The sequence below is a fragment of the Miniopterus natalensis genome, chromosome 6, assembly GCF_054644295.1.
Source record: "Miniopterus natalensis isolate mMinNat1 chromosome 6, mMinNat1.hap1, whole genome shotgun sequence".
NCBI lineage: Eukaryota > Metazoa > Chordata > Mammalia > Chiroptera > Miniopteridae > Miniopterus > Miniopterus natalensis.
The window spans coordinates 26,433,741-26,457,772 of NC_142086.1; the positions used below are offsets into that span (position 1 = coordinate 26,433,741).

At 42.4% G+C, this 24,032-nt stretch overlaps 1 protein-coding gene across 3 annotated transcripts in view; it reads left to right on the top strand.

The window, feature by feature from the left end:
• Window positions 1-7,485: 7,485 nt before the first annotated feature.
• The window catches only part of CRYBG3 (crystallin beta-gamma domain containing 3), a 100,781-nt gene continuing 84,234 nt past the window's right edge, over window positions 7,486-24,032 (top strand). For all 3 annotated transcript variants that reach the window (XR_015714664.1, XM_087818113.1, XM_087818114.1), the window contains exon 1: window positions 7,486-7,634. Coding sequence is in view for 2 of the 3 variants with exons in the window: in XM_087818113.1 (XP_087674239.1) it covers window positions 7,486-7,634 (149 nt within the window). In the remaining variant the exon portion in view is untranslated. The remainder of the gene's footprint in view (window positions 7,635-24,032) is intronic.

Here is a 24,032-nt window from a genome sequence, read left to right on the forward strand (position 1 = left end):
GGGATATTATTTGTTTGTTTTCAGATATATATTCCTAATCAAATTTGGAGCACCTACCACTTAGAGGAATAAACACTAGGCCACTGATCTTTAGATTCTAGATATTTGTTTCAGAATTTTCCATGAGTTTGGTTTTCTTGTTTGTTTTGTTTTTCTGAACTGTAGTGGGTTAATAGACTTTTCAGTAAGTGTGTAAATTTTTAAGTTCTCTAACTACCTTCGTGACCTATGAAGGAAGAGTTCTGCCAATAGCCGCTTGTTAAATTTTATTTAAAGATACATTTTTTCTAAGCTAGATTGTGTTATATTTGCAAAATATACCTATACCGGTATATTACTTACACAATATACAAAGACCAAATATACCTACAGAATGTCCTTAAGTGGTAGGAAGAACTGGAATGAAAATGGCAGAATTCAAAATGAGTAAGTTCATTTTGTTCCCCTCAGGCTGCATGTGGTCAGTGGTTTTATAGGGATAAATTCTATACTGTGGTGTGGCCATCTGCTTCATTTGATGAGGTATATGACTGATCATTTGAAGTGGAGTTCCTGTCAAACCAGACAGAAGTATCTTTTTTTTTTTTATTTACTTAAAGTTAATATCAGTTGTGAGGTTCATAAAAACAACTGTTTGTTTTCTAGACTTGATAATTCAAAGTAATATATCAGTACATTTACCTGAATGAGAAGTAGACCAAATGCCATGTAATGGAAACGGACTACCTAGAGGCACTTATTTGTAGAACTGAAAGAAAGAAAAGTAGAAGATAGAATATATAAATAAATGAAACTTCTGAATGGATGTCAGTATGAAATCAATTATGAGAATTCTTTTTACTTTGATATTAGAGTCAAAATATTCCTATTTTAACTTGCCTTCTGTTTTTTCTCTTAAGTAGCTTTTTATCTTTACCAATGAAAGTTGAAGAGTTGAAGAAGGAATTCAGTTGCTAGTATAGACTAATGAAAATATTTGATATGGGGTGCTTTTATTATTTGCAAAACCATTTAAATTATAGTTTGATGAATTTTTACAAAGCTTCCCAAATGAAAGTGGCGTCACTGAGAAATGTACTTGCTACATTTCTAAAAAATCAAAATTGTGTCCTGTATACTTACCCTACACACAGCAGCACTTGGTTTTATAAGATCCATGTGGATTTTTTGTTACTACATTTAGCAATATTTTAAAATAAAAATTTTTGAAAAGTTTTTAGTGATATTATTTTGTACTGGAGTATGAAAGGTTTCTGTAGATGAGTATGTCAAGTTTATATTCAGCACCGTAGTTAGTACCTCAGCCCAGATGATAAGCAAAGTGAGTAGACTTTCTCTTACACAAAGAAAACTCACGTAAGGGAAATAATGCTAATCTCAATTTTAGATTAGGCAGCAGCCCCATGTGAAAACTGCGGTTCATCTTATATGTCAGCAAGTATCTTTTCCAGCTGCTTTCTCTCTCTAATCAAAACATTTGCTCACAAGAACAGCTGCTTCTATGCCTTGTTTCTAAACTGTTTGCAACAAATCGAACTGGGAACAACATGTACATAATAAGGAAACTCAGCATTCTGGGACATGAATGTTCTAAAACTTCAAAATAAGAAAGTCAATTCACAAGCCAATTACCTTTTTACTCTTAAAGCTTTATGTTTCATGAAGCCTAGATTTATAATCAACACTGATATAGTGCAGTTCAGAAATTTATAAAATGATTGTTCCAATAGATCATTAAGAATAGATTAAGTAGATCATTTAAGAATAGATCTACTTAAAATTGTATGTCAGATATACACAACACAATACATAGCTTATGTACTTAGATGAAATATTTTGGGAACTGAGTTTCTCATATAATACTAAATTATTATTCTAAGCCATAATTATCTGTGTCATGCTTATGAAGCTGCGTTAATAAAAGTTAATATGCTACATGACTTCATATTTTAGATAGCATTTGACTGAAACAAAAGACACATTAACTTGAATTGGTGCAAATAACTATTTTGGAATACATCTTATAATCTGTGTTTGCCAAAGAAATCTTTCTTCTATTTATAGTTTTTAGAATATAATGGTATTAGCTAATTTTGCAGTGTTTGAGAAATAAATATATTATTCTTAATGTTAATATATTTTCGTAAACTAATTTTTCATTGTAAGTATCATCATATGAAGTGAAGAAAGGAGTGATTTAGGTCAAACTAACACATCTTCATTTAAGCATTAAAAGATTTGTGTTTGAAAGATCTCAATCTCCGCATGTCCTAGAAGTAAAAACCAGACAAATAAAATAAAACTTCATGCATCCCAGAGAGGTCTGAATAACCAACCAGTTACTTAAAAATCCCACCATCTGCTCTCATTGAAGCAGCAAGGCTGAGGCATCTTCCCATTACAAACCCACAGCATTCAGAATGTAACATTGAGAAATGCGACCGTCTCCCCACCTCCCCACCCCTTATTTGCTACGGTGGTTCTTAATAAACACTTGAGCTGTACAAAGGAAAGGGAGGGTACTCTGCCGCCCAGTGTCCTAATTGAGCGCTTATATCCAGTAATAGCTTTTTGCATCCTGGGCAGCCTGACATTGCCCCCCATTGGCCATTGGCCGAGAACAGCTATTATTCTAGGAGGCAGCTAGTGAAGTGTCCCAGTCCATCTGCTAGCTTTTCATGGGCTGGTGCTTTCCTTGATGTTGACAGCTGTCTTAATATTCCTGGGCCACCTGCCACACAGTAAATACTGTGCTCTAAGACATATACAGAAGTTTATCCCTCCGGTGGACTTCTCAGGACAAAAAGCTTAGCATTTCTAAACTCCACTTGAATCCTGGTGTAAATGCTTCGGGGATCAGTACTTTCAGTACTTTCCTCATACTTTTGAGGTGTATAGTGCCTGTGCTTTGGGAGTTACAGTGTGATGGAGTTAGGTTTCCTGACAGGTCGAATAAGCTATAGAACTGCAGACTTTCTGTGGAAGTCATGGTGTTCACAGAAGATGGAGATAAAGATTACTGACAGTTATCTCCTCTAGTAAGCCTTCCTGGAACCTTCTAGACTAAGTTGGGGGTCCAGCCTATATATTCCTTTAGAAGGATTTCCCCTGTCATAACCTCTTGGCTCATGTTTCCTCAATCAAACTGCTCCTTGAGAGAAAGCATTTGGTCTTATCATTGCATCTCTAAGAATGAGCATGTGTCTGATACACAGTTGGCACTCAGAGATAGATCGAAGTTTTGTGGGGTCTGAATATTTTCACAATTTGGGATGGGGGGTCCTCTGTGAAGAAAAGTAAATATAAAATAAAAAATAGATGCAAAAGTGAATGAAAAAATAAATCATGCAATTACCAATCTTAAAAGGTTGACTAATATTACAAATATCACAAAGTCTAGAAAAACAATATTTTTTCCATTACCTGCTCAGCATAGCTCCATAGTACTTTTTTTCTTATATTTTTGGTAGTATACACTTTGATAGACTTTCATATGACAATGGTTTTTAATATCTTCTAAACATAATGGAAAGAATTTAGTCTAAAGTTTGTTGAGCATATGTATTATTGATAGAAGGGTATGTAAACATGTTCGCTGTATACTCACACTCGCTGTGCTACTGCCATAGGTTTGTACCTACAAACAATTTTGATAAATTCTGTTCTACCTGATTTTTATTTAAAAGTTTGGTGCACTAACAGTTATAAAAATTGTACATATCGCATTATTGAACATGTTGTTGTTATGAAGTTACATCAATTAAAAGTGGTCCTTCCCCTTTCAGTTTTGTCCTTTGATTCCTGGAATAATTTTCCACGAGTCTCCTTTTGCTATTGTACATTTCAAATCCCTTCACCTCTACTACACACATATTTTCAGAGTTAGGGCTCTTAGGATATGTTTATACCTTGACTAGGACCCCTGGTCCTACCTCTTGGGTGGAATGCTTGGTGAGTTTCACAACGGGTAAGTTGGAATTTATGCAATAACTTTGGAGAAGTTTACAACCACATAAATATATTCCACCAAATCCAAACTAAATGTATTCCCAACTCACATTCCCCAGATTACCCCAAAATTCCCCCAATAACTTCAGTACCAACTGACTCTAGGGATAGTGGGATGGAGGGAAAATCCAGGTAGAAAGAGATTGGGGTCTTAGTCAACTGCAGTTACATTTACTTTTGTAAATTTCACAAAAACATGTACTTGTGGTCACATTCTTGAGTTCACACTGCAAAAGACTGTGCTAGTGAGGGGCCTTGAGCTTCAGCTTCATCAGCTTCATAGTGGATGTGCTTCTGTTGGTGCTCACTAAACATCTCTGAACAACAGAGTGAATGAAGACTGCTGTGCTAAATTAGCACCTCTATGATCCTCACATCCTCCACCTTTACAGATTTCCTAATTCAGTCTTAGAACGGAGTATTCAGAAGCATTATTATGAGTTCACAATACAAGGATGTACGACATCTAGGAACTGATAAACATTAGAAAAGTAAATAAACAAAAATTCAGGAGTCACTGTTATGGCTTTAAGCTCATTTTTTCATAGACAGTTTCCTATGTATTGCAATTCAAGCACTTTGTTCCACCACAGAGTGGAGATTAGTCACTGTTTCTTTCATGAATTTGTTGCTTTTGAGGAAAAAAATATTTCATGGGTCTATATTTGGCCCAACTGTTTAGGGGCCTCTAATAACATTTACATTATCTCATATGGTTGCATACAGTCCATTAATAGAAGGGATTCTAGCCCTGGCTGGTGTTCATTTGGGCCTCGTGTGGCCACCAAAAGGTGGCATTTCTATTCCAGGTCGGGCACATGCCGGGATTGCTGGCTTGATCCGTGGTAGGAGGCGTGCAGGAGGCAGCCAGTTGATGATGTGCTCTCAAATCAATGTTTCTCCCTCTCCCTTCCTCTCTCTCAAAATCAATAAAAATATTTTTAAAACAAAGAAGGAATTCTAGCTGGACAACCGTTAGCATGACCATTAGCATTATTTCTATTCATATTATCACCACCAACACTATTGAACGTTTCTATATACGATTCTGATGCCTTCTCGTGACTATTAAACAGCATTTTCCTTGAGAGCTATTTTTTAGAGAAATTCTTATTCTTAGAGAAATGTTATTAGTAAAACCGTAATTCAGTAATAAATCTTACTGGCTCCCACCCACTTTTATCCCCAGAAAGACTTTGTGAATAATCCCCCTTCTGGATAGGCCGTAGGGATAGGGCTTTGGTCACAGTAAGTGGGAGACACATCTGGTAGTCATTTAACATTTTGGGGGGGAGATAAATTATTCTCTGGGCCTTCTAGCTGGAAGAAGCAGATGGCTTCATACCCCTCCTTGCTTTCCTAGTCTCTGGGCTTCCTGGTAAGGGGGCCTTTAATGGATATTCTCCCCAAAAATAAGGTGAGAATTGGGAACTTGTCTTACTCTAGTGTATTATTCTAGCTTTTCTCTATTTTCTCAGACTTTCAGAGAAGGAGAAAAGATTTGCAAAAGAGAACACAGTGATAATCTTGAGGGATAGTCTGGGATAAACCCACCTGAAGGAAACTGGGCTGATTTAGCTTTGGTGGGTCAAATCGAGCCGGAACAAATTAGGGTGAGTGTTTTGGGCTCTGCTGCAGTTAGCAGACGCTGAAGTGCTTCTGGGAGGCAGCTGTGGGGTGGCAGAGAGGCTCAGCAGCCACCAGCTGGTGCTGAAATGACCTGGAACTTGCAGATGGTCAATCTACTCATAACTCTTCCCCTCCAGCACTCCAATACCAGAGGTGGGATGACCCTAAGATACATTTCTTCCCCTCCCCAAGTCAAAACTGCCTTGGACATTTCATTTGATCTCATTTACTTATATAGGGTTTTTAGTGAACAAGCACGGCATTACACTTCTCTGATTTCTACATCCTTTCACGGGTTCTTTGGCTTTAAAACAAATAAACCAAAACAAAACACCTGGGGTGAATGGGCCACAATGTTTTCTCTACTAGCCACTAGGGTATACAAAACCAAGAAAATCCATACAACTGCATTAGTGAAATAAGTCCGACACAGAACACATACTACATGATACCGTTTATATGATGAATCTGAAACAATCACATTCATAAAAGCAGAGTTGGAATCTTGGTTACCAGAGCCAGGGGAAGAGGGAACGGGGGTATTAGTTCAAGGGCACCAAGTTTCAGCTGTGCAAGTCCTAGCCCGAGTTCCAAGGCACAGCACAGTGCCTGGAGTTAACAACACTGTGTCCTATACTTAAGATATGCCAAGAGCACAGGTCTTATGTGAAGTGCTCTTACCACTAAATATAAGAGAGAAAAAGAGGGTGGGCCCTGGCCAGTGTGGCTCAGTTGGTCAGATGTCTTCTGTGCACCGAGCTTGCCCGTCAGGGAACATGCCCCGTTTCGGGCTCTTTCCTGGTTCGAGGTGTGCAGGTGGAAGCCGATCATGTTTCGCTCTCACATGGATGTTTCTTCCTCCCTCTTCCTTCCTCTAAAAACCCAATAAAAAAATTTTTAATAAGAGGGTAGGAGGAAACTTTTTGAGGTGATGGATAGATTGTGGTGATGTTTCATAGGTGTACATTTATCTCCAGACTCATCACGTTGTATATATTAATTAGGTACAGTTTTTGGTACTCATAAAAATTTTAATAAAACCTAAAAAAAAAAAAATCCATACTACTGTATTGTTCCAGCACTTACAGGTTTGAATCACTTGTTTCAGGTCGTGTTATTGCAAGAGGGTTGGCGTGGTGGTGGCAGTGCGCAACGCGGTGAGAAATTCAAAGCGCGTCTGGGTGAGGAACTTTCTCCCCGCGCACAGCCGGCTGAGCAGCGGGTGCCGGCGGACCCCGACGACGGCACCTCCTTTCCGGAGGCTCGGCCCCGGGCTCGCGGCATCTGCAGGCCCGGAGGGGCTGTTTTAGCTGCAGAGCCGCCCGGGTCACTCTGGTGCTGCAGTTACCAGGAGCTTTCACAAACTTCAGTTCATAAACCTCTTTCAAAAGTCTGAAAATTCCGTGCAGTGACTGGGGCACAGAAAACAAATCAGTAACAAAGTCGGAACTGCGCGCGAAGCCGAACAGGCTGCAGCCGAAACTCAGCTGGGCCGGAAGCCGGGAGGCCGGCGTCGCGGGGGGCACGTGCCGGGCCGGGTCTCCCGGCGGACGGCGGCGGGACGGCGGCGGGGGCGGGGCCGGGCGGGGCCGCGGCCCTGGCTCCTCCCCGGGGCTGGCCGGCGGGGCGGGGGGCGGAGCCGCGGCGCAGGGCGAGGAGCCGCCGCGCGCCGGGACCTCGCAGCGCCCGCACCTCTCCCGCCCGGGATGGACCGAGCGACGCCGGCGGTCGGCGCCGAGTCGGTGTAGCCCTCGCCGGGTCCCGCGGCGCCAGGCCGGGCTCCGGGCGCACGACGCCGCCTCGCCCATTCCCCGCGGACGGCCCGGGACCGGCAGGCGCGCCGGGGAGATGTCCGGCGGCCGGAGGAGGGGCGGCGCCCCCTGGCACAGCTTCTCCCGGTTTTTCGCTCCCCGAAGCCCTTCCCGGGACAAGGAAGAGGAAGAGGAGGAGAGGCCGGGGACGAGCCGCCCGCCCGCTCCGGGCCGGGGCGCTGCCAGGTGGGAGTCTCGGGGACGTCGGGGCCCTCGCCGGGCTGCCCGGGGCTCGCCGCTTTCTGTTCTCCTTTCTCCGCTGCTGAAGTTTCCTCCTCTCCCGGCCCCCGGGCCGCACCTCTCCTCGCTCCTGGGCTTGTGAAGTTGGTGGCTGGCGGCCGGGCGCAGCCCGCTCTCCTCCCGCCCCCACCCCCGGGGTTCGGCTCCCGCTCCCCGGTCGCCGGCTCGGGGCAGCCGCGTCGCGCCGGCGGGGACGGGAGCGGTTGTGAGGCGGCCGAGCGGTCGCCGGGCGGGGAGCGCGCGACCCGAGCGCCGCCCGTGCGGGGCAGGCGAGGGGACGCCTCGGGGCGCCACCCCGCAGCTCTTACTTGGCCGGCTTATTTCAGTTTTCTCAAAAAACGATTTAAAAAAAAAAAAAAAGTATGATAACTGAGTTCCCAAGACTCCCATCAAAATATAAAAACGCCGCTCGTTTGAGTTTCCACTGCCTGGGCTTTTTCAACGCTGCCGCCCGCCTTTCCTTCCCGTCTCTCTTCGGAAACGTGTCCCTTCCCCCGATTCCAGAGGCCGGCCTCCAGCCGCCGGGGCTTCGGGAATGAAGCCGGGTCCCTCCTCAGTTGGCTTTTCTCCTTTCTCCACCCGCCATAAAGTCGTCGCGTGTGTGCGCGCGCGTTTGTTTTGGGGGTTGCGGTGGTTTTGACGCGCCTCCCTGGAAAAACAAACTACCCGCGGGCGAGCCCCTGCCCTGCCCTGAGGCGCACACAGCCTCGCGTTTCAAGGGTCGGTGAGAAGAGGGGCTTGCACTTCTCCCTCCCCAGGCTGCGCTGGGAGAGTGTGTGACTAAGCCCTGTGATGAGAAGGACGGGCCCAGAAAGCTGTGTTTACTTCGGGTTTTAAAGACTTCCCTCGAGGGCTTCAGAGGAGACAGAACTGTAGCTGGGACTGAGCTGCTTCCATTCCAGCGGTTTGGTGACTCGATTCTGGTCGGTTCTGGGTTCCAGTTCCCCTTCTGGTGGAACATTTACCTTATGACCAGCTGTTGATAAAATTCCACATCTTTCCAAGAAAGCGCCTGCTCCATTCGTAGATTTCTCCTGGGAAGTTTCAGCTCCTGTTACCCTGACTGTTCATGGAGAACTTAAAATTCAAAGTTACACAGTAGTTAAAAATAGTTTTGAAGCCTGACCAGGCTCGGCCAGAATGTCAGATCTGCGAGTTCGGGCAGCCGGCCTGTGGTGCCTGCCGTGGCTGTGACCCCACTAACAATCTTGGGGAATGTGGAAGCCGCGTGTAAAAGGAATCCCAAGTGGACTTGGGAAACCTGAGTCCTGTTAGGAAGGGATAGGCAGGCCGATTTCAGGTTCATGTCAGAATTGGCCTGAAACCCGGCCTCCCTGCCTTTCTGCCCAATTTTGGCTTTGGGGCACTTCTCCAGTCTAATCTCGTCCCTGGAGCTAACCGCTCTACCAAAGAGTCTCTGGTCTCCTTACCACTTCTCTATTCTCATTAGCTCCAGAAAGGCTCAGACTGTGGCCTTTGACAATGAAAATTTTCATTGTTGCTGATACGAACACTAATTTTGTCTTCATCTTTTAGAGTTTGCCAGATGTTGCGGGGATAGCAGATAATCCTTTGTGTGGGCGTTTTACCTTTTAAATGAACTTAAATCTTTCTTTTCAAGGATCTAAACACAAACAAAGCCTTTATTGAAAGTTTAATGAAACAAATGGAAATGCTTAGAGGTACCAAATGTCCCAGTAACACAACACCCTGGTGTTAACAAGATTGGAAACAGAATTGGGATTTGTCACTGTGATCTTATTTCAAACTGAAAGGGTATTTTGGCTGTTTCCGTTAAGAGGCAGTAAAAACTTTTAGTCTTAATGGGAGCCAGGTTTACCTTCTGTGCGGGTGATTTTAGATGCAGAGGGGCCCGCCCATTCAGCAGAAGTGCAGTGCTTGGCGGGGTAGGGATGCAAAGCTTCTAGGGTGTGCTGTAAGTTACTTGCACTTCACGTGGTGTGAACACATCATTTATGTATTGAGCTTGCTGCTGGTATAATCTCATTAACCTTCAGCAATTAAAGAAGCCTGTTGGCATGGACACTGTTTTATATGCAGATTCAGGTGTGGGCAGTCCAGTTGCTTGTCAGCACTTATGTCTTGGGTGGTTGACCAGATCCAGAAAGTGCTTATATTCATTTATTTTAGATTATACGGAGGTTGTAAAAGTAGGTTTACAGTTAATGTGGAAAATAATACAATAATTAATAAATAGTAATACAAGCATGAATGCTCAGTTTCGCATACGACTATAAACCTACTTTTGCCCACCCCAGTATAACTATGAAAACTGCAATTGAAGTTTTACATAGGAAACTTGAGAAATTTGAGTTCTGTGGCTCCCAGTTTGAGAATCACTGCTGTAATGTTTAGCCTAGTTTATGGCACACAAGGAACAGACTCATTAGAAGTGATAGGGGAGAACATGGAGGGCTTCATGGTGGAGGTGTTTTTAATGGAACCTTCAAGGCATTAGTGGTGTTTCTATAGGTAGATAATTTGGCCAGGAAGATAAAGATAAACTGGGAACAGGTGGTCTAGGCTGAGCAAGGACATGCAGGTGGTTACAATCTATAGGGGGCTGTATACGTTAGTGGACAGAGTGAAAGAGGCGGTAAGAAAGTTAGGTTGAAGCTGGATTGTAAAGGTCTCTAACAGAGTGATTTACCCCAGATTCTGAGAGGAGTAAGGCTCAGGCGTGTGGCTGGAACTTAGGTTTCTCTAAAGGACTCCAGGGCTCTGGTTTCTTCTCACACCATCCTGCCCACCACCCTTCTGAGCGCATTCAAAACACAGTAATATCTAAGCCACTTGGACCTGTCTTTGCCTTGCTCAAGGGTGGGTGACAATGTAGCCCATTTCAGATATATTCCTTTGGGCTGTTCCTTTAAGCGTACCAATATAGTGCTGTTGATAGAAGGTAAGAGCATCACTAGACTCAAAGACAGGGGCTGTGTGATATTTATCCTGGTGTCTCCTTTACCTAGGTCAGGTGAAGAGTGAATCTCTTTGATGATGGAGCATTAAAGCACTTATTAGTGGTTTTCAGCCAGGGGTAGTACACACCCCATCCTTGAGCATTTAGAAACCTGGAGGATCTTAAAGTGTCTCCATACAGTGTTTGCCTCTCAATTTAAAGTTCAGAGAATTTTTGCTTGTCACCATAGCTGGGGGTGTTAAATGGGTGAAGCCAGGAGGCTAATGGCTTGTTATGTAGGAGATACTCTCATAAAAATGGTCAGTAGTGCCCCCGATGCGTGAGATCTGTTGGCCCTCAAGTTCAAGTACCAACCAGTGTCGACCACAGCTTCAGGTATATGAGGAAAGGGAGCTTTGTTCTCTGCATTTTCATGGTAACTCTGTTTTCATCTATTTGAAAGCATTATAGAAGATAATCAGTAACTAGTTTAGTTAAATAGGAGATACCTGTGTGGTGTTGAAGGACCACAGTTTATGCCTGTGGTAATTAAAGGTGACTAGAAAATTCTAGAAGTCCTTAGTGGTGTGTTTTTTCTGGGAAGCTTGAGCTCCCAGGTTAATGGAAAGCACAGAACCTACTCTTGGCAGCAGAGTAGAAACATAGACTGTTTTAGAGTGTTGAAACTGTAGTGTTTTGTTTGTTTTTTTCAGGTGAAATATCTTTCTTTTGGGTTTAGGAGGTTTTATGCCAGATGGCTAATTTGAGGATTCTGTTTCTCGCTGATGGCATTCCTTGAAAACTAACTCAATTGTTCACTAAATGTGTTAGAGTTGCCCATGTGCCTCAGATTGGCCTGCAATAAATTTATGTAATCAGAACTTCTAACTGAATTGAAACAATGATAACATTGGGGGAGGGGGGGGTTTCTTCATTTAAAAAGGTAATAGCAAATTTTGTAAAGTAAGAGAAAAATAATATTCCCTCAAGATAAAATATTTCCTAACTAGAATTCTGATGAATTACACTGAAGCCCAGATATGCAGAAATGCTAATACAGCTGTGGTGGCAAGAAAACACCACAGCTGTATTGATGTAAAGTTAAACTCAGGAAAATGATCTGAGCTGTCTCCTGCAAAGAAGATCAGCATGAAATGAAAGTTAAAGAAGTCATATTTATTTTGAGTCTTTTTGGTCCATTAATTTGAGTGGTTGCTATGTGTCAAGTATGGTGCTAAGCAGTGGGGACACAAAGAGGAATGACTGACCAGAACTGTCCTCAAAGAGGTCATAGTTAATGGAGATAAATATGTGCATGTCTTTTCTCAAGATGAGCTCATTATAAGCCAAGCATGTTTTGGGGGGGTGGCGGGGAGGGTGACTTGTTTGGTTCAGAACACACTTACTGTTTCATGACTGTCAAATATTGTATGAGAACTCTAATTGGGCTTTCAAAATGCCTTCTCACATTATTAACTTTTCTCTGAGCATGGTTTCATTTGCATCCTTTGCCAAGCCAGTTCCGGGGGTGATGTGATAGTAACTGTGCCAGCAGGTGAGTGGAAGCTTTCCCTCCATCCCTCCTGCTCCTCCTGGACTCTGCAGGCTCAGCAAGTCATATAGATGGAGGCGGGAAAGCACATCCTTTCAGGAATCAGCATTCCAAGGGAGTGGAGATCCTTACACAAGATAGCTGGATGTTGATAGAGAAACAGATTGAAGTTTTGCAACCAGAAATAACTCAATATTTATTTAGTTGGCAGTAGTGGATGGCCAGGTACAGTTCCAGCAGGACTATCCCTCAGTGTCTAACCCCTGGGCATATTTAATTGGAAGTATCCCTAAGCAGTGAAACAAGTGTTGCTTTAGTCAGGTGGGGTTTTTTTCTGACCAGATTAGTGATGACAAAAGCTAAACCACTCTTTATTTCAGCCCTAATCAGACCCCAGCTCTATGCTTGGGGCTTTAAATACAGGGGTTAGCAAAAGTAGATTTACAGTTGTGAGTATGTGAATCACGAGTTTGTTTTTGTATTATTATTTATTTATTGTATTATTTTCTATAGAAACAACTGGAAACCTACTTTTGCCCATTCCTGTATATATGTTCACTTAATCCTCACAGCAGCCTTACGAGAGAAGTATCTTTACTCCATTTTACAGATACATAATTTAAATCTTGGAGAAGTCCAATAGCTAATCAAAAGTCTCACAGCACCTGTGATAGAGTCAGAAGTCATAGTCTCCTTCCTGAATTCATAGCCTACAGCATTATGTGACAGCCTCCTCTGCTGAACTTGGGAAGACCCATAAAAAAAGGCTGGCCTTAGAAAATGGTTTTGAATGAAAATGAAAAACAATAGCATGCAGCTGGACATCTGCCTGGATGTATAGTCCTGGCAACTGAGAGAAAGGAAAACGAAATGTACATATTTATACAATCTATAAATTTATATTTAAACACAGAAAGGGTCAGTCTCCTTCAGTAGAGGTACAAATTGAAACTATAGCAAGATACCATATTTCACCTATTTGATGAGCACAAAGAGTTTGATGTGGGGATGCTCATATACCACTGGCAGGAGTGGAAATTGATATACCACTTTGGGGAGAAATTTGATAAGTTCTGTCAATACTACACATTCATGTACTCTGACTCAGCAATTCCCCTGTAGGAATTCCGTCAGACATACACAATTCGCACAGGCCCAAAGTTCCCTATGCAAGTTTAGCCATTGCAGTGTTGTTTTAATAATCAAAAGGTGAAAAATAGTCAAGTTCCATCAGTAGTGGATTAACTGGTACATCCATGTGATGGAATATTATTACACAGCTGTCAAAAAGTCTGAGAAACCTTTTTATGTACTGATTAGGAAATATCTCCAAGATACATTGAAGTTTTTAAAAAGGCAAGATGCAAACCATTGTGTATAATATGCTCCCATTTGTATGTAAGAAAAGTATGAAAAATGTCTGTTACTAGTGTTGTATTAACTATTTAGAGGAGATGGAAGAATGAGTGAAGGAATGAGGAAGATAAGGGAGACTTTATTTTATACCTTTTTATACTTAAAAAATTATATGAATGACCTATGTGAGAAAAAAAATGGTTTAAGACCTAGTGAATATTTGTGTATAAAAGGGGGGTGGAGAATTTGTGTTCCTGAGTTGGCAAAAATTCTCCAAAGAAAGAATGAACTCCATTAATTTATTCAAGTGAGAAAAGTTACAAGTAAGGCTATAAATACATGTGGAAGTAATATTTATAATGCAGAATGATTTGACATTTTGATACTTTCTACAAGTATGAGTGAGGTTTATAATAAGTCTATAATATGAAACTGGGTGGAGTTGACAGCCTCAAAAATATCAACTCCACTCCTTTTTGTGAGATCACTTTTCATCTGCTTTGAGTAGCAGTGTGGCTGTGGGCAGGTCATCAGCCCTCTCAGACTCCTTGGTTATAAAGCAAGGGAGGTGGCCCTCATTTCTAAGGTCTCCTCCAGCTTTAGCATCCCAACCAAAACTCCATAGGGTACAAAATAAAGAAATATGCCTTATAGATCAGGAATACTTTTGTTTTACTAGAAAAGTCAAGTATGAAAATGCATTGGCTACTACTTCTATGTAATCTTTTCATTTTGGTCATTTGGTTGAAAACCTCACCAGTGTTTACCAAGAATTCATTTAGTGCCACTTGTACCAGGCACTCTGCTAGTCCCTGGAAATCCGGCAGTGACCACAATGCAGCGTGGTCTTTGGCCCAAAGCACTCATTCAGATTTGTGGGAGGCCAACATCTCACAAATCTTTCTTCCCCTCTTAAAATACTTTCCAAGGTGACACGCAGGAGCTGTGGCACATTTAACAGGCATGGGTCTATTCTTGAGAGTCTATTCTTACAAGAAGCTGTTTAATCTCATTAAAGCTGTTTCTTGTATTGCTGTACATATGTCTTAATAATTCTTTTTTTTTTTTTTTTTAAATATATCTTCATTGATTTCAGAGGAAGGGAGAGGGAGAGAGAGCGATAGAAACATCAATGATGAGAGAGTCATTGATCAGCTGCAGCCCGCAACACAGGCATGTGCCCTGACCGGGAATCAAACCCGGATCTCCTAGATCCTAGGTCGATGCTTAACCACTGAGCCATGCCTGGCTGGGCAATAGTTCTTTACTATTCTTTCTTGATTTATAAACTTCAGACAGTTTATATTGACTTCTGGTTATGGTAGATGAAGACTTAGCTATTTTACACCTCTTCTCACTTCCCTTTACTCATCTAGCCAAAATAATTGTTATAATTTCAGGATTAAGTCAAAAGTTTAGATTTATGTAAAATACAGTTTTGGTTTCATTGTTGCAGCATGCTTTTAAAGGAGGGTGTCTTTTTGTTGTTGTTAATCTTCACCTGAGGATATGTTTTCCATTGGTTTTTAGAGAGAGTGTAAGAGTGGAAGGGGGTGGGGAGAGAGAGAGAAACATCGATGAGAGAGAGACATCAATTGGTTGCCTCCGGCAGGCACCCTGACCAGAGGCGGGGATCAAGCCTGCAACCCAGGTATGTGCTCTTGACTCGGAAATTAAACCCTCGACCCTTCAGTGCCCTGGTCGTCACTCTAACTGCTGAGCCACACCGGCCAGGGCAAGGAGAGTGTCTTTTATATGTTTTTTGTGACCAGTAGCACAAATGGAGTGCCAGAAATTACATGAAAACAGTATTTGAGTGCTCTCACAAATGCTAGTTTCATGGAATTTCTACCAAATGTGTGTTAGAAATTGCTGCTTTACTCTTTGTATTAAAATTTATACAAAACACAGACACTACCTTAGTAGGAGATCATAATTTTTTATAACTGCCAGACTTCTTAGAACAAGTAATGAAATATTTGAAAATTTTGCATTTTGATTACTGGGAACAGGTTAGGTGAGATGTAAATTCTCAGTCTTTTATTGTCTTGGTTGTCAAAGCACCAGGGAGCGGACCCTGGCTGGAGGGTGGCACTGTGCTATATTGGTCAAAGCTGAGAATGTACTGTGACGCTTTTGATTTTTCTATTCTAGGCAGGCAGGTACAGATTTTATCTGGCAGTGTCATATATATTATGATAAAAAGAAGTTGCCATTATATATTTCTGTTAGTATTTTGTATTTGTCTGGTCTAAATTTATTGCTTGCATTTTCCCACAAATTTGTTTTTATTTGCTTTTTTAAAATCAACTATAATACTTTGAATTTTTTGTCTTTTTATAGTAATATATGCTTTTGTAAAACAGATATGAAATTATAAGAAAATCAAAAAAGAAAAAAAGCACAACTGGTAATCCTACCCACTCATAGACAAATACTGTTCTTCTAGATCATTTCCTATGTGCGTGTTTACATGTATACATATTTTTACGGAGTGAAAGGTCGCTTCAGGATTTGAAACTAGAATTTTTTTCATTTAAGAATGATGCTGTAAATTTTCTACAATAGTGTGTGTGTGTATATATATATATATATAAAATATTTTCATACAAATTATAAAAATTGTAGTAATTGAATCCTTTAAAAAATCTGAGATGCATCCTCACTTTTCAGAATCTAATTCTAATAGTTAAGTGTGTCTCTGCTTACATAGGGTTTGTATTCTAAGGGCAGAAAATAAGTCATATAAATTAATATGTAATGTGCTTTGAAGTAAAATAAAGCAGGGTGAGGGGATGGGACATGATGGAAATAGTGTGTCTGGAGTAATGTGTAGTAGATAAGATGGTCGAAGAAGATCCCTCTATTGAGTAACATCTGAGCAAAGACCTGGATGGTGTTTGAGCAAGGGCCTGAACAAATATGAGGAAAGAACCAGGCAGAAGAAACAGCCAGTTCCAAGGTCCTGGGGCAGGATCATGTTAGCACAGATGCAAGAATGGGCAGAGACAACAGAATGGAAGGGAGGGTGGATGTTTACATGAGGAAGGGAGCCAGGGGCCAGGTGAAGTAGGCTGTGGTAAGGACAGGAGATGGTATTTACTTTTTATTATTATTACTGATTTAGGGAGGGAAGGAGGGAGACAGACATCAATTCAAGAGATACATTGATTGGTTGCCTCCCGTATGTTCCCCAACCAGGGATTGAACCCGTAACCTAGGCATGTGCCCTGACTGGGAATCAAACCCGTGACCTCTTGGTGCACAGGATGGCACTCCAACGACTGAGCCACACAGGCCAGGGCTGGTATTTACTTTTTGAAAGTTTCACTTGGGGGGGGAAGGTGCTCACGTGCGTGCACATTCTCACATAGATTGTTGCTTTATCAGTGTCTGGAAGAATTCACAGAGAAGAAAGGATTTGAACTGAAGGTTGGAGGTGGGGTCAGCCTTGGTCAGGCTCTGGGAACTCTGGGAAGGCACAGTCTCTCTTGTCCTTTCATCTGTAGTGTCCCTCCCTCAGGAAAGTTTGTTGAATGGGATATGAATGAGGGTCCCATTTTATTTAATTTACTTATTTTATTTTTTTTAAATATATCTTTATTGATTTCAGAGAGGGAGAGGGAGAGAGAGAGAGAGAAACACCAATGATGAGAGAGTCATTGATAGGCTGCCTCCTGCACGCCCCCCACTGGGGATCAAACCCCCAGTCCAGGCATGTGCCCTGACCGGGAATTGAACCTCGATCTCCTGGATCGTAGGTCAGTGCTCAACCGCTGAGCCACGCCAACCGGACAAGGGGCCCATTTTAGAAGGCAGCTGGAATACTGTTTGAACTTACATCACAGAAAGAGATTCAAGGTATTGATTCTTGTGAGGTGGGTCACCAGTGTTCGGAATCTAAAGGGTATGAGGTAGAGAACTTTGGGAGAATAGAGCAGTTACTAATGCCACCTATAGGTAGACAGCTCAGGTACCCATCACACTTACCGCAGTTCTCACTCTGTAGCCTGTGATTGAACTGTAATTGTGGGTCTTGTTTTGGGGGTGTGAGCTGGGGGACAGGAAGTAAATTAGCTTCAAGGAGGACACATAAATTACAGGAGGGCAACGGACATTATGGTGAAAGGGCTATCAGAAGAGTGTAAGATTGCAAAGCAGCAGAGCTTCATAATCAGGTCTATTACCTTTCCTCCCTTCTCTGGATTTTCCTCCAAAGAGTTCTGAAATTCCAGGGCCAGATGTTTGAGCTAAAATACATGCTGTTTGATTGCAGCTTTTAGTTACCTTTTAATTTGAAGCGCAGAAATAGTGCTATAACCACCTGTTTTATATTCTGTTAATGGTCATTTAAAAAAATAGACATACTCCTCTACCACTGGCTGTCACCATTTATGAATGGACAATTTTCCAGATGGCTATTTGTAAATCATCAGTGTGGAACTCTGTCTTTATCCACGTAGAAGCAGGGTTGGAGATGGTGAATGGGGCTCAGGCCAGTGCAGAAAACTCCTTTGCATCCGGGATGTACCTGTAGTATGTCATTGGGCAAGGAGAATGCTAGGCTATTGTGTAAAGCTGTGCTTCTGAGAAAAAAATCCCTAAAGTGGTATAGTTGGACCTCAAGGCATGAGCAGACCCTTTGGGAGGGTGTGAGGATAGATAGAGTCCATATGGTATTTAAAGGCCTAATTGAAGGCTGAGAGGGTAGATTCTAAGGTAATAGAGGATAGGCCCAGGGGTAGCCTCAGTAACTTTAAGGGACAGAAGAAAATGTCTGCCTCTTTGTTATAATGCCCTAGTATTGATATTGATTCTGAGTTGGTTTCTTGGTCATAGTCTCTAACCACAAAGCCTCAAGGTTAGTCTTCCTGTTTCTTTTCTACTTACCCTATGATTGAAGGTCATATGGGATTTTAGATTTGGCAGAGAGCTTGTCTGACCCGTTCAATTTATGTCTTTGAAAAATCAGATCCAGAAAGATGCGTGCTCCTACGGGGCTGTCCTAAGGACTGTCCCTAAAACAGACACATGTCTGTTTTGAGTTTTTGCAAAGCATTTACTACTAGTAGGGAAGGGAGTGAGTAGGTAAAAGACCCCGTCTTCTTCCATATTATTTTTTCATTTGGCCCTTCAAAGTAAAGTCACCTGGAGGGCTGAAGTAGGAATTGATCGCATTTCAGGGGAAGGACAGGTTCTGGGTTTCATCACAGGAGTTGTGTCGAGTGAGCTCTGAGTTGAGGAGCAACATGCCAGGAAGGGAAGCCTGGTGAAGGTGCCCTAGAGGGATATGCCACTTCATGGACCCTGCCCGGCCTCTGGAACCAGCAGTTTTATGTCAGTGGAGGAGGAGATGTGATGGAGAGGTTCGCCCTGACTCTTTGCCTGTCTTCAGCAGTACTGCCAGTTCCTCTACTGCAGACCATACCTCTGCAGCAGAAGGGAAAGTCTAGAGTGAGAAGGTAATCTCAGGCAGCTGAGTGGGATGCAGAGGAAGGAGGGAAGGGAGATTTGCAGCAGAGGCCACTAGGAGTGGTGGGCAGTCCCTGTGGACAGTGGACTGGGGGGACTGTTCAGGTGTCAGGGCCTTCCCAAATCAGGACTACCTTCTACTAAGTGACCTTGTGTTTGGAGCTTCTCACAATTACTGCCAGTGATGTCAGCAGCACCAGAGATTGCCTCCTTTCTGGAAATGGCCAGGAATCATAGACTCCCTTGTCCCTAGAGAAGTAGGCAGACCTCCGGAAGACAGTTACAGAAGCTGTATTCAGCCCTTTAACATTTCCAGATTTTTCTGACGCAGCCACAGTAATAATATGAGAGAGAAAAAGGCAGAGTAAGAGGCAGTCCCAGCAGCTGTTCCAGGAGAGGGAAGAGAAGAAGAGCTTCACTCTCCCTCGTTGCCCCCACCCGGCATTGAGCGCAGTCTAGGCACGGTTCCTGTGTGTCTCTGTTGACCATCCCGGAAGTTACATTCTTACCACATGAGGAACTGACTGTGGGAGAGGCCCAGCAGCACCCCTGAGCTTCAGTCTGTGTTGTGCACTGAAAGATGGGATTTTTCTTGTTGGTCCCACACTGCACTTGCGATGCTCAGTGTGCTCATCAGGGCAGTTGCTCTTTGCTGGGACGAGTAGTTGGTGTTGGAAAATGGGTACTGTTTCATAGGAGTGAGTTTTCTAAATAATTGGTGTCTACCCTTTAAGCATCAACACATTCAGATATTAGTGGAGAGCCTTCTGATCAGATCCTTCGCTTCCCTATACAACTCCCAGTTGGTTTTAGCTGAGTATAGAAAGGCTCTCGGACCATTGTTTCTCAGAAATGTGGTCAGAGGGCCACCTGTATCAGAGCAACCCAGAGAAGGGGAGTCGGTTGAAAATGTAGATTCCTGGCATCCTTGACAGTCGGGCCTAGAAATCTGTTTTATAAAAACAATTGCCCAGGTGGCTGTGGGGCACCCAAATAGGGGTTCTGAAGGAGTGAGGGCACAGGTTTTGTCTGGTATGTTCACTGCTCCACCCTTAGCACCAAGAACATTGCCTGGCGCCTGAAAAGTATGCAGCACATACCTGGTGAGTGAGTGAATGAGTGAGTGCCATTTTCTGCTGCTGCTCTGCTATGGGTTTGGGAATCTTGTTAGAATTTAATAAAAATGAATAGTATAAGCTATCTTAAGTGACAGGATAGGGGCTCTCCTCTATGCAAATTATTTGAACTCTAAATGCTAATGTGCCCCTTTTTTCATGGCCCAGAGGTTTGTTTATTTTAAGTCAGGCATAAAGTAGGTAGATACTTAATGGCTGTACGTTGGATTCCTGGTTTTCAGCTCTGTTCTAAATGAGGTTGCTTCAAAAATGAGGAGCCTTTGTGTTACTTTGACCTTAATATTTATCTGGGTTATTTTAAAAGATTAACTTCCAAAGTTCTGTTAGCTAAGTAAGATGGAGCTATTTAAAAACCCAAGATAGACTTTTTTGTGCCTACGTGTGGTTACGAGTCCTGCCCCTCACCCCCTGCTGTGGAGCAAAATGTCTGCTTTCTAAAAATACTGCTATTGAAATATTCCCAGGCCCCAGAGGGGGTTAAATTGTGAGAACAATAGGCATGCCTTGTCATCTTTCATATGCTTTGAGATTATTGGGATTTGAATATGTTTCTCTTTCCCTCGAATTTTTAAGTCTGAGAGTACCACTCCAAACCTTTAGAGTCTCTTCTGTTACTTATTTTCTTAACAAGCAGACATTAAGTATGCATTGTTTTAAGTATCTTTATCTACTCTATTCTAATTTTTTGGTGTTTTTTTTAAGTATGTTTTTATTGATTTCAGAGAATTCGAGGGAGAGGGAGAAACATCAATGATGAAAATCATTGATCAGCTGCCTCCTGCACACCCCCCGACTGGGGATCGAGCCTGCAACCGGGTATGTGCCCTGACCAGGAATCGAACCTCGTTCTCCTGGTTCATGGGTCGATGCTCAACCACTGAGCCATGCCAGCCGGGCTGGTGTTTTATTTTTAATTCAACTGAAAAGTACGTTATTCCTGTTGAGAACACACACATTTAATTAAGAAAAAGAGTACTGTGTATCCCAATGGAACAGTGTTTTCTCATTAAGGTAAGCAAGGCACAAATGGAGTACCTCTTCAATACCATTTTATTTATTTATTTTTTTTAAATAAGTGATAGTTGAGTGCCTTCACAATGCCAGGACAAGGCTAGGCTCTGAGATGGAGATGTGAACAGCATCGTTTCTGAACTTAACGGGTTCAAATTCTAGTTAGAAAAATGGACAACCAGCCATTGTGTCAGAGCAGAAACGTATGTATGAGGGTAGTGGGAGTACAGAAGTGAAGTAGAACTAAATTGTGAATTGTGTAGGGTTAAGAGCTGGACAGGGTGGGGCAGGTTGCTACTGGCAGAAGGAAGGGGCTTCCTGGCATGTGACTTGATATATTCTAAGAGTGGGAAGGGCTTCTGTGAGCCACGGCAGGAGTAACTATCTCTATGCTAAGGACTTCACTTTGTTCATCAACTGATAGAGATTTGCTGAAGGAACTTTTGAATAGCACCGTGTCATGAGCAGATTTACAGGAAGAGTGGGGTTGAAGCAGAGCGATCCGAAACATGCTGAGGGGCGAATTAGAAGGGACTCGTGTAATCTGGAAAAGAAAAGAAAGCTCTAATTGACAGTGATTTTACAGCGAAACCAGAGTTTTCAAATGTGTTGTTTGCTTTACAGCTCCACACATTCTGAAATTTTGGTTTAGCAGTAAGATTCACAAAACTTAAACACAATGTAAGTTTCAGAAAGTTTTATGAAGTGTCAGGTATTAACTTCTTTTGGTGATTTCGGCTTTAAATTCTTCAACTGTTGGCTCAGTACAGTTACTTATGTGCTAACCTACAACAGTCTTTTTCTGGTACTGGTGTGTGTGCTCAGCATGGAAGTAATTACAGCTACTTGAGAAGACTGAGTTCTCTCTTCATCTATGGTCCCAGAGCTGCCTTTTCTGCAGAGCATTTGTATTGGAAACTTTTACCATTTCATTTACAATCTCACTAAGGTGGTAAGTTTATAAAAAGTCCTGTAAATACGCTAGATGAGCAGAATTTCAGGAATCTGGAAGCAGGAACTAGGAGAGTGAAATTAAGCACTTGTTGTATGTGTAAATAGATATTAGGTATGTCATTCAAAATCAATCATAGTTAGATAATACACTTATAATATCAAGGTCAGCATTATTCTTAATTATGCCCCGAATTCTTAAAACATGCTGTTTTTGCATGTATTTTGCCAATCTCTTTTTTATTTGAGCTTAAGTAGACCAGTATCAGTTGACATTTAGTTTTTTTAAAAAAGCTGGCCTGGCCAGGCTTGGCTCAGCAGTTGAACATCGACCTAGGATCCAGGAGATCACGGTTCAGTTCCCAGTCAGGGCACATGCCCAGGTTGCGGGCTTGATCCCCAGTGAGGGGTGTGCAGGAGGCAGCCGATCAGTGACTCTCTCATCACTTGATGACTACTCTTTCATATCTCTCTCTCTCTCGCCCTCCCTCTCTCTCCCTGAAATCAGTAAAGATACCTTAAAAAAAAAAAAACTGAATTATAAACAACCGTGGCAAAAGATAAGGCTAATAAAATAGGGAAAAAAGATAAGAATCCACTTACTTTAAAAGAACTATTTGAGACATTCTTATTTTATAGATACGCATATAGCTTACAATTCTGTATTGTACAATATTATTTTATTTTCTACTTTGGTCTCTGCTTTTTCCTGTAGGATTTCCTTGTGTTTAAACACACAGTTCATATATTTATCGTGTTTACATGCTTGCTTTTCTCACGTTTAAAAGGTTTAAGAGCAGGGCTGTATCTTATTAGTCCATCTGTTCCCTGCATAGAGAATGAGACTTAATGAAGTATAATCCATTGTATTTTCCAGGTGTTCATGATCTTTCTATCTTTCTTTGTTTTTTTGATCATTACCATTTTTTCCCTGACTCTGCATAATTGAACTGGATTTTATGGATGGAAAGTCTAAGTAGCATCAATTGTGTCCTGCCTTTCCACCCCATCTGCTTTGTGTGGCCTTTATCTGATCTGAGCTGTTGCCACCTCCTTCTTTCCATTCCCTCTACCACCAGGCCCCGTGATTCTGCATGTTTTTCCGCATTCTGTCACCCCCCTCTGAAGCTGTGTGCTTGTCCCCTGCCTGAGTGCTAGTAGGACAAAGATCAAATTCTGTCACAGGCCAGGCAGGTTCTTCATAATCTGGCATCCACTAACCTCGGTCTCAGTCTCATCTCTAGCCTGTCACAAGTCCCTGTGCTCCAGTTTTATATTAAAAACAAACAAAATATGATTTCCCAAAAATGCTATATTATGTATCACCCCCTGCCTTTGTACCTCCTCTCTGGGCACTTTACTGAGCAGGCAGCTGTTCCTTGATTCTTCTGTGCTCCGTAGCATTTTGTTCACTCAGCAGTTTTAACTTGCACCAAACTATTATTACTTTGTGTATCAGGTTTCCTACTAGACCACGTTTTTTGTTTTGTTTTTTAAATATACTTTTATTGATTTCAGAGAAAGGAAAGGAGAGGGGGAGAGAGAGAGAGAAACATCCATGATGAGAAAGTCATTGATCGGCTGCCTCCTGCACGCCCCAAAACGGGGATCAAGCCCGCAACCTGGGCACGTGCCCTGACCGGGAATCGAACCCCCATCGCCTGGATCCTGGATGGGCGCTCAGCCGCTGAGCCACGCCCGGCTGGGCTAGACCAAGTTTTACAAAGCCTCTGACCTACTTGTTCTTATTCCTCAAGGCCAAACAGTTCCCAGCATATCAGGACAGTCATGGTACTCTTGAGAGTGGTGTTACTTAATTTCTCTCGGGTTATGGAAATATGAAAACAAGATAATATATAAACTTAGAGATATAAATGTTTAGACCTAAAATGCCTATGTGCCTAATAGGCACAGTAGTTTATTATGCCATCTGAAAGGGCATCTGT